The 14,900-nt window shown below is 43.5% G+C and overlaps 1 protein-coding gene and 1 long non-coding RNA gene across 10 annotated transcripts; one reads left to right on the plus strand and one right to left on the minus strand.

The window, feature by feature from the left end:
- Positions 1-1,727: 1,727 nt before the first annotated feature.
- Positions 1,728-8,993, minus strand: LOC121843521 (NLR family CARD domain-containing protein 3-like). The gene is made up of 7 exons (XM_042313153.1): positions 8,833-8,993; positions 8,475-8,703; positions 6,276-8,067; positions 5,529-5,702; positions 4,198-4,371; positions 3,762-3,808; positions 1,728-3,304 (listed from the first exon to the last, which is right to left on the minus strand). Exons 2-7 carry the CDS (start codon positions 8,683-8,685, stop codon positions 2,760-2,762), a joined length of 2,943 nt encoding a protein of 980 aa, XP_042169087.1. The 5' UTR covers positions 8,686-8,703; positions 8,833-8,993; the 3' UTR covers positions 1,728-2,759.
- Positions 8,994-10,428: 1,435 nt separating this feature from the next.
- On the plus strand, positions 10,429-14,270 carry LOC121843522. 9 transcript variants are annotated; one of them, XR_006081611.1, is made up of 6 exons: positions 10,429-11,076; positions 11,134-11,940; positions 12,004-12,404; positions 12,543-13,176; positions 13,277-13,447; positions 13,513-14,258. It is a non-coding gene; the product is annotated as an uncharacterized LOC121843522 (long non-coding RNA). The 9 variants fall into 9 exon arrangements; XR_006081603.1 differs by having other exon boundaries at positions 10,429-11,940; positions 13,513-14,270; XR_006081612.1 differs by having other exon boundaries at positions 10,429-11,651; positions 13,513-14,270.
- Positions 14,271-14,900: the final 630 nt, after the last annotated feature.

The following is a 14,900-nucleotide window of genomic DNA, read 5'->3' on the forward strand; positions in this document are numbered from 1 at the left end:
TCCTGTATACTTCAATGCATTGAGTCTTACTAACGGTGGGAATGTCCTGTTAGGGAGTGTCCTGTTAGGGAGTGTCCTGTTAGGGAATGTCCTGTTAGGGAATGTCCTGTTAGGGAGTGTCCTGTATACTTCAATGCATTGAGTCTTACTAACAGTGGGAATGTCCTGTTAGGGAGTGTCCTGTATACTTCAATGCATTGAGTCTTACTAACAGTGGGAATGTCCTGTTAGGGAGTGTCCTGTATACTTCAATGCATTGAGACTTACTAATGGTGGGAATGTCCTGCTAGGGAGTGTCCTGCTAGGGAGTGTCCTGTTCGGGAGTGTCCTGTTTACTTCAATGCATTGAGACTTACTAACGGTGGGAATGTCCTGCTAGGGAGTGTCCTGCTAGGGAGTGTCCTGTTCGGGAGTGTCCTGTTAGGGAGTGTCCTGTTTACTTCAATGCATTGAGACTTACTAACGGTGGGAATGTCCTGCTAGGGAGTGTCCTGCTAGGGAGTGTCCTGTTAGGGAGTGTCCTGTATACTTCAATGCATTGAGACTTACTAACGGTGGGAATGTGCTACTTCGCTGGGTACCAGAGGATTGCAAAAAGCCGTGAACTTTCAATAAAAACCCTGTTTTTAGATATTAACTGTCATATACAGTGACAATACCTGTTGAGGTAGAGATGAACCACATCAATATGTAAATAAGAATTAGTATAAACTGCACACAGTGGCGACACGACATTCAGGGCAGGTGGGGTCACACATTTCTAGCAAACAAAAAAATATTATTTTATTTTTGGGGTATACTGTTTTGCATGTTATTTTAGCATTATCACATATCAGTTTGCAAACAAATAAAACATCATTGAGTTCATAAAGCCTCCATACAAACCAGGTCTCTTTAATGCTTTCTCCAGTAAGGCAGCTCTAAAATGCAGGTGTTTCAGCCTAACTCAGTGCTTTCTGTAGTGGTGGGGCAGCCGGCGGGAAATATGGAGTGTAGGGGTTGGTAATGTTCTGTAGTGGTGGGGCAGCCAGTGGAAATATGGAGTGTAGGGGTTGGTAATGTTCTGTAGTGGTGGGGCAGCCAGCGGGAAATATGGAGTGTAGGGGTTGGTAATGTTCTGTAGTGGTGGGGCAGTCAGTGGAAATATGGAGTGTAGGGGTTGGTAATGTTCTGTAGTGGTGGGGCAGCCAGTGGAAATATGGAGTGTAGGGGTTGGTAATGTTCTGTAGTGGTGGGGCAGCCAGTGGAAATATGGAGTGTAGGGGTTGGTAATGTTCTGTAGTGGTGGGGCAGTCAGTGGAAATATGGAGTGTAGGGGTTGGTAATGTTCTGTAGTGGTGGGGCAGCCAGCGGGAAATATGGAGTGTAGGGGTTGGTAATGTTCTCTAGTGCGCTGTGATCGGCTCAGTGTTCTGTCACTCATGGTCACACTATGTCACTGCCAAATCTAAGAGTAGAGCTAGAAAAATTCAAGCCCCTTGGGTGCTGCCATAGTTACATTAGAATTGCCCATCCAAGAAGGCTCAAGGTCATTGGCCATAGATAAAATGACATCAAATCACGTTATATCTACAGCCGCTTTGATTGGACTGATCATGTCACCATCATACCTTCATAATCTTAGCTAGTTGTCATCATCATTAATCACGTTGACAATCTACTGGCAAATCCTTTTTAATCTTTGTCATATGAAGAGAAATCATAGATACAACGTGTCGGTGCTCATCGGCCATTGGACAGAAAGATTACACAACAAGTTGGAAATCGCAAATTCAGCAATGAGTGGTTGGAAGAAATCAGTGTCTATCTGCAAGCATTGCAAAGCAATCACTCAGTGGAGTGGGTGTGGTCACAATTCTCAGTTTTCAGGGTCTCTTTTCCAAGCTGCTTGTTCAGATGATCAGATCAATGGAGCTGCTTGTGCAGATGGGTGATCAGATCAATGGAGCTGCTTGTTCAGATGGGTGATCAGATCAATGGAGCTGCTTGTGCAGATGGGTGATCAAACCAATGGAGCTGCTTGTAAAGATGGGTGAACAAATCAATGGAGCTGCTTGTGCAGATGGGTGATCAGATCAATGGAGCTGCTTGTTCAGATGGGTGATCAAATCAATGGAGCTGCTTGTGCAGATGGGTGATCAAATCAATGGAGCTGCTTGTGCAGATGGGTGATCAAATCAATGGAGCTGCTTGTTCAGATGCGTGAACGTTGCAACGTTCTGATATGCTAAAGAGAACACCCAGCAACATTCTCTAGTGGTTCTGATATGCTAAAGAGAACACCCAGCAACATTCTCTAGTGGTTCTGATATGCTAAAGAGAACACCCAGCAACATTCTCTAGTGGTTCTGATATGCTAAAGAGAACACCTGGCAACATTCTCTAGTGGTTCTGATATGCTGAAAGACAATTCAAACAGATCTAGATTAGAACCCATTCTCTACTGGGTTCTGATATGCTGAAAGACAATTCAAACTGATCTAGATTAGAATCCATGATCTAGTGGTTTCTGATATGCTGAAAGGCAATTCAAACTGATCTAGATTAGAATCCATTTTACCCTTGTTCCCTGAACAACAGCCGACACTATTGTCCCCAGATGGTACTAGTTGGTCGGAACTTGGATGTGGTGTGAGAACAGGTGGCCTCAGTAGGTGATATAAACACGTATGTGTGTGTGTTGAGTGTGTGTGTCTAGTGAACGTGTGTTTCCAATGTGTCAGTGTGTATGTGTGTGTGTGTGTGTGTGTGTGTATGTATCACTGACACAGGGACACTGAGGAAATCCCAAATAAATCATCCTCAATCCTAAACCCTGGATAGAGGGGCTCAGTGAATGTGGAGGTGAATGTGATCAGGTGGGTCAGTGTGTCAGAGGAGGCTCTGTAGAAGGACAGAGTGCCGGCTGGCCAGTCCAGATACACTCCTACTCTGTGGGAGCTGGAGGAGGGGACGTCTATGGTATTGTCGTTATTATTGTGCCTGGCAGCGTAACTGTTGTCAGAGCAGGTCAGACTCCAGGACTTGTCATTGTATCCAAGACAACAGTCCTTATCCCTTCCTCTCCTGTTGATTCCTTTATATGTCACTCCTATATCAGCCCCCATTATCCCACTCCACTCTACCTCCCAGTAACAGCGCCCAGTCAGACCCTCTCTACACAGCACCTGTCTACAGTCCTCAAATCTCTCTGGGTGATCAGGATACGGCTGCTCCTCTATCCTCCATGTGACCTTTCTGTTCTCCTCAGACAGAAAGAGGTGTCTGTTTACTGTGTTTGGGTCCAGTATGAGATCACAGACATCTAATGGATGAAACCAGACACAATATTAGAAATCATCATCATTCACATTAGAATGTTAACTCACTATTCACTAATTAATTTAATGTAGAATTTAATGTAGATGTTTATAGGTATCAAAATTTGAGGTAACTTGAGACTTGTTGAATGATCATATGTAATACTGTATGGTAATATAAACACACTTTTTCCATTAATTACACACACACACACACACACACACACACACACACACACACACACACACACACACACACACACACACACACACACACACACACACACACACACACTGTCAAAGCAACTCTTTGTAAACGTTGGTGTCCCTGATTTCTGCTTCTGTAGAACTACAGCTGATATTTAATATGACCAAGTAAGTAATGATGGTGGTCTTTGACTTTGACTTAACTTGAATTAAGACTTATTCTTAGTCATATTCTTCACAGCAGTCAACACTCACATTTTCTAAGCCCAGGTTTCATTCTGTTCTCTCCACCATGTTCCACACTGTAGCGGTAAGCAGAAGAACAGACAGTCATTGAGGGATACACCTGAACTCTCACACACACACACACACACACACACACACACACACACACACACAAGAATGGTCACACACACACACACACACACAAGAATGGTCTGTCAAATAACTAAGGTGTGTGTGTGCGTGTACAGTGTGACACACACACACAATGAACACACACTGGAGACAACCTGGACACACACACACTGGAGACACACACACAGGACACACACACACACGGGATAAACACACACAATGGACACACACAGTCAGTCATAATTTGTCCAAGTGGTGGTAAGAATGTTTGTCTTAACTAGCCTGATGAGTCAAACATGTCTGATATGAACATTGACATAAACCCTCTACCTACTTGAGTTTCTCCAGTCTGCAGTGTGGATCCTCCAGTCCAGCAGAGAGCAGTCTGACTCCTGACTCTCCTGGGTGATTGTAGCTCAGGTCCAGCTCTCTCAGGTGTGAGGGGTTTGACCTCAGAGCTGAGACCAGAGAAGCACAGCCTTCCTCTGTGACTAGACAGCCTGACAGCCTGCAAAGAGTCACATCATATTAAAACCACACTGCTATTCTTTGGTGGTGAAAATAGTTGCAAGAGATTTTTTCAACATATTCAGATACATCAGTGTTTTGAAACCGATATCTACTCATAAATGAATGTTGCATTATTAGAAATGACAAATGATCAAAGTATTGTTGTAGATAGAAAAATATATAGTACAAATATTTGAGTAGACTGAATAGTCCAGTTTAAAAAGCAGTATCAGTCAAAAGACAGACAGTGAGGTATCATATTTAGATTGTATTGACTATACAGTCCACACCATATCTATTTAGACAGTGAGGGATCAGATTTAGATTGTATTGAGTATACAGTCCACACCATATCTATTTAGACAGTGAGGTATCAGATTTAGATTGTATTGAGTATATAGTCCACACCATATCTATTTTGACAGTGAAGCTAACATTTTAAATGTGGCTCTATTCTCCAACATTTTGGATTTCAGATCAAATGTTTCATATGAGGTGACCGTATATAATGTCACCTTTAATTTGAGGGTATTTTAATAAATATCTGTTTCACCTTTTAGAAAAATAAGATTTTATATATCTAGTCCCCCATTTGAAGAAGTCATAAGTATTCTGACAAATTCACTGATTAGTAAAAAGTTTAGTATTTGGTTGCTTTTGCAGTTTGTTTTGTGTTATGTTTTGCCGAATATTAAAATGACGACTGGAGAAAAAACATGAATGATGAGTGAGTAAGTTAGAGGCTACAACAAAACATGCTAACCTCTCACCATTACCAATAACAGAGGCTACAACAAAACATGCTAACCTCTCACCATTACCAATAACAGAGGCTACAACAAATACTAACCTCTCATCATTACCAATAACAGAGGATACAACAAAACATGCTAACCTCTCACCATTACCAATAACAGAGGCTTCAACAAAACATACTAACCTCTCACCATTAACCTCAAATAAAAGGTGACATTCTGTACTGTCTCCTAATATGAAACATTATATCTCAAATCCAAAATGCTGGAGCGTAGCACCAAATTGAAAATGGTAAGCTTCACTATCCAAACACATATGGTGTGGACTATGTGTGCCTGGTAAACACATGTGGATCTGGTGAACAGTTATCACTTGTTGACCAACTACAGGAATACTGACCTCAGAGTCTCCAGTTTACAGTGGGGATTCCCCAGTCCACCAGAGAGCAGCTTCACTCCTGAATCCTTCAGGTCATTGTTACTCAGATCCAGCTCTCTCAGGTGTGAGGGGTTTGACATCAGAGCTGAGACCAGAGAAGCACAGCCTTCCTCTGTGACTCCACAGCCTGACAGCCTGACAAAGAGATCATCATGACTTCACAAACACACTGTTAATTTAACGAGTAGTGTAGAAGGACAATGGCAAATACATTTGGTTTATTCTTTCAAACAACATATAGATTCATCTTCTGTCTCGTATGGTCAATATGTTATACTGTTGTGAAAATCAATGCACTGATATAATATAATTATCACGGGAGACTAGGTGTGTGAGGAATCAGGTGCAGAGAGCAGGGAGTACCAAGGGAGAAGTGCACTTTAATGTCACACCAAAAGCAATGCCCAAAACACCGGGTCCTTGAGCACGAACACAGCCAACAACACAAACACGTAACATAAGGACAATCCCACACAAAACAAGGGCGGGAATACTAGGTTTAAATAAGGAAGCCCATCAGGCAAACACAAAAGACACAGGTGCAACTAACAAGACAAAACAAACAGAAAACGGAAAAGGGATCGGTGGCGGCTAGTAGGCCGGTGAGTCGTGACAATAATATTATATCCAAATTTGAGTACATATTTTTCTCTTAACGTAATATTTCTGCCCGATGATTAGTTCTTGAATGTCATTTTATGTACTCACAGAGCAGCTCTGGAGGCTTTGACCACTGGCAGCAGCCTCAGAAGACCTTCATCTGATCTGGAGAATTTCTTCAGGTCAAACACATCCAGCTCCTTTTCTGAAGTCAGCAACACAAAGACCAGAGCTGACCACTGTGCAGGTGACAGGTTGTCTCTAGAGAGACTTCCTGATCTCAGGTATCTTTGGATCTCCTTCACAAGGGAATGGTCATTTAGTTCATTCAGACAGTGGAACAGATTGATGCTCCTCTCTGGAGAGAGATCCTCCCCGATCTTCTCCTTGATGTACTTGACTGTTTCTTCATGGCTCTGTGTGCTGCTTCTTGTCTTTGTCAGTAGACCTCGTAAGTGCTTCTGATTGGACTCCAGTGAGAGGCCCAGAAGGAAGCGAAGGAAAAGGTCCAGGTTTCCCGTCTCACTTTGTAAGGCTTTATCCACAGCACTCTTGTAGACAGTAACTTCAGTAACTTTAGGCTTCTCTCTGAAGAAGTATCTGAACATTGATTGAGGTTCGTCCATTAGATTCTCATTGTTGTTGATGAATGAGAGGAACACATATACAGCAGCCAGAAACTCCTGAATGCTCAGATGTACGAAGCAGTACACCTTGTCCTGGTACAGCACACATTCCTCTTTAAAGAGCTGTGTGCACAATCCTGAGTACACTGAGGCTTCACTGACATCAATGCCAGCCTCTTTCAGGTCTTCTTCATAGAAAATCAGACTGCCCTTCACAAGCTGTTGAAAAGCCAGTTTTCCCAGTGACAGAATGCTCTCTTTATTCCAGTGTGGACCTGTCTCTTCTTTCCCAAGATACTTTTCATTCTTCTGTTTGGTATGAAACACCACAAGGTGTGTGTACATCTCAGTCAGAGTCTTGGGCATCTCTTCTCTCTGATGTTTCAGCATGTGTTCAAGGACTGTTGCAGAAATCCAACAGAAGACTGGAATGTGGCACATGATGTGGAGGCTCCTTGATGTCTTTATGTGTGAGATGATTCTGCTGGCCAGGTCCTCGTCACTGCATCTCTTCCTGAAGTATTCCTCCTTCTGTGGGTCATTGAACCCTCGTACCTCTGTCACCTGGTCAACACACCCTGAAGGGATCTTATTGGCTGCTGCAGGTCGGGTAGTTATCCAGAGGAGAGCAGAGGGAAGCAGATTTCCCTTGATGAGATTTGTCAGCAGAACATCCACTGAGGTTGACTCTGTGACGTCACAACATATCTTGTTATTCTTGAAGTCTAGGGGCAGTCGGCACTCATCCAGACCATCAAAGATGAACAGAACTTTGTACTTGTCGTAGTTGGAGATTCTTGATTGTTTGGTTTCCATTGAGAAGTGATTGAGAAGTTCAATCAAAGTTTGGGTGTCCACTTTCATCAAATTCAGCTCCCGAAAAGGGAATGAAAATACAAATTGGACATCCTGATTTGCTTTTCCTTCAGCCCAGTCCAGAATGAACTTCTGCACAGAGACTGTTTTTCCAATGCCAGCGACTCCCTTTGTCAGCACAGTTCTGATAGGTTTGTCTTGTCCAGTTAAGGGTTTGAAGATGTCGTTACATTTGATTGCAGTCTCTGATCTTGCTTGTTTCCTGGTTGTTGTCTCAATCTGTCTCAGCTCATGTTCATTATTGACCTCTCCTGTTCCACCCTCTGTGATGTAGAGGTCTGTGTAGATCTTATTGAGAAGTGTTGGGTTTCCTTGTTTAGCGATCCCCTCAAATACACATTGAAACTTCTTCTTTAGATTAGATTTGAGTTCACGTTGGCAAATCAAAGCAAGCTCATCTGAATGAAGAAATAACACAGACGATATTAATATTATGTCTGTTTTAATGCCTACAGTATTGTGGGACTGTTATAACGTTTTACATTATAATAATTTATTCTCTTAAATGACTGTATAAATGTGTAAATATTTTCATCATGCATTACAGACTGGTGTGACTGATTATATCATTACCTGTATTATTGTTGGTATTATTAATGTTCTCTCTCTCTCTCTCTCTCTCTCTGTTGTCTCTCTCTCTAAATGAATCAACACAACACATCCCTGCTGCTACTTGACGAGGTCACTGGGTCTTGTGTTAAGGCGACTACAATATCATTGAGTTACACAGCTACTTTAGCTGTACTTTAGCTACAGCTTTTAAATGTTATAAAACATCATTCAACATGAGGCAGACAGATCTTACTTTTCTCCAGTGTGTCAGCAAGCTCCTTCTGGTTCATTTTCCTCAGGATGTGCAGTGTGATCTTCAGAGCCCCCTCTCTGGCACTGCTCTCCTGCTTTTCATCTTCAGCATCCACCACTTCCTTATCCTGCTTCTGACTCTCAAAGCCTTCTGGGAGTTCTGGACTAAGAATCCTCTTGAACATCTTCAGCTCGTTCTTCACAAATGTCATAATATTCTCTTCAAGCAACTGAAATAAATCAAGTAAATAAGTTAAGCAAGAGAAGAAATGCTTTCTCATTAACACATTAACGAATGATTGACAGATCAACTTTACTTGAGGTAAACAGAAACAAATGTACATAACAGGACCACATACACTGAATATGGAGGCCAGGTCTGTTTGATGACTCTGGGAAGACTGACCACTGAGAATCTCTGACTCTGATCTCTCCTGTTGGTTTCTGTGGACAAAACATGAGATTACATCTCCTCATCCAGGGAGTACACACACACACACACACACACACACACATACACATACACACACACAGGGAGGGAATGTTGTGTTTGTTTAATATTGTTTTAGGACTATGCAAATGGACAAAAGAATTAGCCAATGGATTATGAAACAACAATAAATGGGAAAATGGGAGAGGAGAAATGACTAGAGACAGTGTTGTTTAACTCACTGACCAGGACCCATGAGTTCTTCTTACCTCCGTTCAGTAGAAAAGTCTCCCTCTCTAAAGAATATAGGTTCACCCATAGAGCAGTCACTCTTCATGGACACACAGCTGGGAACAGGGGAGGCTGGTCTCTCCTGCTTGATTGGACTTCAACACAACAGAGACAAACATTACATCTCTCATCTACTCTGAGCTCAGATGGGAAACATAAGAAGAGTTTCATTACAAAAAGCTATATATCCATTTTCAGAAATGTTCATAAATTAGCTTTTATTGTTTACAGAATTTATGAATGATATTGGTGTGTTTTTTCACTATGTAATCATGACATGGGGTTCTTCAATGACAGACATGTATTTGTTTAAAATCTTGGCCATTTGCAGTTATCCCCTCTCAGCTAGGGCTCAGTCACCTGGGGCCCAGAGAGGGCTTGGCCATTTGCAGTTATCCCCTCTCAGCTAGGGCTCAGTCACCTGGGGCCCAGAGAGGGGCCATTTGGCCATTTGCAGTTATCCCCTCTCAGCTAGGGCTCAGTCACCTGGGGCCCAGAGAGGGCTTGGCCATTTGCAGTTATCCCCTCTCAGCTAGGGCTCAGTCACCTGGGGCCCAGAGAGGGGTTGGCCATTTGCAGTTATCCCCTCTCAGCTAGGGCTCAGTCACCTGGGGCCCAGAGAGGGCTTGGCCATTTGCAGTTATCCCCTCTCAGCTAGGGCTCAGTCACCTGGGGCCAGCCCAGAGAGGGTTGGCCATTTGCAGTTATCCCCTCTCAGCTAGGGCTCAGTCACCTGGGGCCCAGAGAGGGCTTGGCCATTTGCAGTTATCCCCTCTCAGCTAGGGCTCAGTCACCTGGGGCCCAGAGAGGGCTTGGCCATTTGCAGTTATCCCCTCTCAGCTAGGGCTCAGTCACCTGGGGCCCAGAGAGGGCTCAGTTGGCCATTTGCAGTTATCCCCTCTCAGCTAGGGCTCAGTCACCTGGGGCCCAGAGAGGGCTTGGCCATTTGCAGTTATCCCCTCTCAGCTAGGGCTCAGTCACCTGGGGCCCAGAGAGGGCTTGGCCATTTGCAGTTATCCCCTCTCAGCTAGGGCTCAGTCACCTGGGGCCCAGAGAGGGCTTGGCCATTTGCAGTTATCCCCTCTCAGCTAGGGCTCAGTCACCTGGGGCCCAGAGAGGGGTTGGCCATTTGCAGTTATCCCCTCTCAGCTAGGGCTCAGTCACCTGGGGCCCAGAGAGGGGAGAGGTCAGGCTTGTCTTCATATGTGAATGTATCTTTTAAACCATGTGAAGGGATGATTGAGGGGGAACCAACTATCTATTGGCTCCACAATGTCTGTGTGCCAGTCACTCCCTCCTTTTCTCATTGGGGGGAGGAGTATAGCAGTGTCTGGAACCATTGTATGTCCCCTCTGATGTTGCCCTTCTCTTGACCTAGTATATGACCTAGAGGCTCACTCCCCTCCGTGAGTTTGTCCAGGATTTGAGATGGGAGTATCTAGAATTGACAATTGATATATGCCATTAGATGGCTAATGTTTCTGTACTATGAAGTACCAAGAACAAGATTAGACCCTCGTTTAGGAGACCAAACTGAACGATAATTTATAGCGAATGCTGTCTGGCTATCTGATACTCCTCTCTCAAGTAAAAGTATTTATTTGTGAACAGTTCCTATTATCTGTGGTTTGTCATGTCGACTAGGGGGTGGGTCTTTGCTATAAAAGATCTCAGTTGCCATTATGTTGACCACTTTCAACTTTTCATTAGAGATACTGAACTGTTGAAAGTCAAATGCTATTGCCATCTGTATTTGGGGAGTTTCTCCCATTCTTCTCTGCAGATCCTCTCAAGCTCTGTCAGGTTGGATGGGGAGTGTCACTGAACAGCTATCTTCAGGTCTCTCCAGAGATGCTAGATTGGGTTCAGTTCAATGTTAGAGGTCCTTTAGTACATAGTGGGGTTGAGTTGCTTTGTTGAGCTCAGTTCAATGTTAGAGGTCCTTTAGTACATAGTGGGGTTGAGTTGCTTTGTTGAGCTCAGTTCAATGTTAGAGGTCCTTTAGTACATAGTGGGGTTGAGTTGCTTTGTTGAGCTCAGTTCAATGTTAGAGGTCCTTTAGTTACATAGTGGGGTTGAGTTGCTTTGTTGAGCTCAGTTCAATGTTAGAGGTCCTTTAGTTACATAGTGGGGTTGAGTTGCTTTGTTGAGCTCAGTTCAATGTTAGAGGTCCTTTAGTTACATAGTGGGGTTGAGTTGCTTTGTTGAGCTCAGTTCAATGTTAGAGGTCCTTTAGTTACATAGTGGGGTTGAGTTGCTTTGTTGAGCTCAGTTCAATGTTAGAGGTCCTTTAGTTACATAGTGGGGTTGAGTTGCTTTGTTGAGCTCAGTTCAATGTTAGAGGTCCTTTAGTACATAGTGAGGTTGAGTTGCTTTGTTGAGCTCAGTTCAATGTTAGAGGTCCTTTAGTACATAGTGGGGTTGAGTTGCTTTGTTGAGCTCAGTTCAGTGTTAGAGGTCCTTTAGTACATAGTGGGGTTGAGTTGCTTTGTTGAGCTCAGTTCAATGTTAGAGGTCCTTTAGTTACATAGTGGGGTTGAGTTGCTTTGTTGAGCTCAGTTCAATGTTAGAGGTCCTTTAGTTACATAGTGGGGTTGAGTTGCTTTGTTGAGCTCAGTTCAATGTTAGAGGTCCTTTAGTTACATAGTGGGGTTGAGTTGCTTTGTTGAGCTCAGTTCAATGTTAGAGGTCCTTTAGTTACATAGTGGGGTTGAGTTGCTTTATTGAGCTCAGTTCAATGTTAGAGGTCTTTAGTACATAGTGGGGTTGAGTTGCTTTGTTTTCAGTTCAAGTTAGTTCTTTGTTAGAGGTCCTTTAGTACATAGTGGGGTTGAGTTGCTTTGTTGAGCTCAGTTCAATGTTAGAGGTCCTTTAGTACATAGTGGGGTTGAGTTGCTTTGTTGAGCTCAGTTCATTGTTAGAGGTCCTTTAGTTACATAGTGGGGTTGAGTTGCTTTGTTGAGCTCAGTTCATTGTTAGAGGTCCTTCAGTACATAGTGGGTTTGAGTTGCTTTGTTGAGCTCAGTTCAATGTTAGAGGTCCTTTAGTTACATAGTTGGGTTGAGTTGCTTTGTTGAGCTCAGTTCAATGTTAGAGGTCCTTTAGTACATAGTGGGGTTGAGTTGCTTTGTTGAGCTCAGTTCAATGTTAGAGGTCCTTTAGTACATAGTGGGGTTGAGTTGCTTTGTTGAGCTCAGTTCAATGTTAGAGGTCCTTTAGTACATAGTGGGGTTGAGTTGCTTTGTTGAGCTCAGTTCAATGTTAGAGTTGCTTTGTTGAGCTTTCAATGTTAGAGGTCCTTACATAGTGGGGTTGAGTTGCTTTGTTGAGCTCAGTTCAATGTTAGAGGTCCTTTAGTTACATAGTGGGGTTGAGTTGCTTTGTTGAGCTCAGTTCAATGTTAGAGGTCCTTTAGTTACATAGTGGGGTTGAGTTGCTTTGTTGAGCTCAGTTCAATGTTAGAGGTCCTTTAGTTACATAGTGGGGTTGAGTTGCTTTGTTGAGCTCAGTTCATGTTAGAGGTCCTTTAGTTACATAGTGGGGTTGAGTTGCTTTGTTGAGCTCAGTTCAATGTTAGAGGTCCTTTAGTACATAGTGGGGTTGAGTTGCTTTGTTGAGCTCAGTTCAATGTTAGAGGTCCTTTAGTACATAGTGGGGTTGAGTTGCTTTGTTGAGCTCAGTTCAATGTTAGAGGTCCTTTAGTACATAGTGGGGTTGAGTTGCTTTGTTGAGCTCAGTTCAATGTTAGAGGTCCTTTAGTTACATAGTGGGGTTGAGTTGCTTTGTTGAGCTCAGTTCAATGTTAGAGGTCCTTTAGTTACATAGTGGGGTTGAGTTGCTTTGTTGAGCTCAGTTCAATGTTAGAGGTCCTTTAGTTACATAGTGGGGTTGAGTTGCTTTGTTGAGCTCAGTTCAATGTTAGAGGTCCTTTAGTTACATAGTGGGGTTGAGTTGCTTTGTTGAGCTCAGTTCAATGTTAGAGGTCCTTTAGTTACATGGGGTTGAGTTGCTTTGTTGAGGGTTGAGGTCCTTTAGTTACATAGTGGGGTTGTTGCTTTGTTGAGCTCAGTTCAATGTTAGAGGTCCTTTAGTACATAGTGGGGTTGAGTTGCTTTGTTGAGCTCAGTTCAATGTTAGAGGTCCTTTAGTACATAGTGGGGTTGAGTTGCTTTGTTGAGCTCAGTTCAATGTTAGAGGTCCTTTAGTACATAGTGGGGTTGAGTTGCTTTGTTGAGCTCAGTTCATTGTTAGAGGTCCTTTTTAGTTACATAGTGGGGTTGAGTTGCTTTGTTGAGTTGCTTTCAGTTCATTGTTAGAGGTCCTTCAGTACATAGTGGGTTTGAGTTGCTTTGTTGAGCTCAGTTCAATGTTAGAGGTCCTTTAGTTACATAGTTGGGTTGAGTTGCTTTGTTGAGCTCAGTTCAATGTTAGAGGTCCTTTAGTACATAGTGGGGTTGAGTTGCTTTGTTGAGCTCAGTTCAATGTTAGAGGTCCTTTAGTTACATAGTGGGGTTGAGTTGCTTTGTTGAGCTCAGTTCAATGTTAGAGGTCCTTTAGTTACATAGTGGGGTTGAGTTGCTTTGTTGAGCTCAGTTCAATGTTAGAGGTCCTTCAGTACATAGTGGGTTTGAGTTGCTTTGTTGAGCTCAGTTCAATGTTAGAGGTCCTTTAGTTACATAGTTGGGTTGAGTTGCTTTATTGAGCTCAGTTCAATGTTAGAGGTCCTTCAGTACATAGTGGGGTTGAGTTGCTTTGTTGAGCTCAGTTCAATGTTAGAGGTCCTTCAGTACATAGTGAGGTTGAGTTGCTTTGTTGAGCTCAGTTCAATGTTAGAGGTCCTTCAGTACATAGTGGGGTTGAGTTGCTTTGTTGAGCTCAGTTCAATGTTAGAGGTCCTTCAGTACATAGTGAGGTTGAGTTGCTTTGTTGAGCTCAGTTCAATGTTAGAGGTCCTTCAGTACATAGTGGGGTTGAGCTGCTTTGTTGAGCTCAGTTCATTGTTAGAGGCTTGTTTTTTCATCATATATATATATGTATATATTTTACTCCTTTTTCTCCCCAATTCCAATTGTTGTAGTAGCTACTATCTTGTCTCATCGCTACAACTCCCGTACGGGCTCGGGAGAGACGAAGGTTGAAAGTCATGCGTCCTCCGATACACAACCCAACCAGCCGCACTGCTTCTTAACACAGCGCGCATCCAACCCGGAAGCCAGCCGCACCAATGTGTCGGAGGAAACACCATGCACCTGGCAACCTTGGTTAGCGCGCACTGCGCCCGGCCCGCCACAGGAGTCGCTGGTGCGCGATGAGACAAGGTCATCCCCACCGACCAAGCCCTCCCTAACCCGGACGACGCCAATGCCAATTGTGCGTCGCCCCACGGACCTCCCGGTCGCGGCCGGTTACGACAGAGCCTGGGCGCGAACCCAGGGACTCTGATGTCACAGCTGGCGCTGCAGTACCTTAACCACTGCGCCACCCGGGAGGCCCCTTCATATTTTCTCCTCCATGTGAAAGAGCTAAAGCTGTGATATCAGCTTTTAGAGAAAAAGGCAACATTTTAAAAACCCTTTACATTTTTTATTTTTATTTTTTATTATAGTGTCGTGTCAACTCCTAGTATGTCATTGTCAAGCCAAACATGACAATTTCATAAAGAGTTGTCAAGAAAGACAGAATAGACTGGCAATCAGGCTAGTCAAC

The sequence above is a fragment of the Oncorhynchus tshawytscha genome, unplaced genomic scaffold (assembly GCF_018296145.1).
Source record: "Oncorhynchus tshawytscha isolate Ot180627B unplaced genomic scaffold, Otsh_v2.0 Un_contig_5682_pilon_pilon, whole genome shotgun sequence".
Classification (NCBI taxonomy): domain Eukaryota; kingdom Metazoa; phylum Chordata; class Actinopteri; order Salmoniformes; family Salmonidae; genus Oncorhynchus; species Oncorhynchus tshawytscha.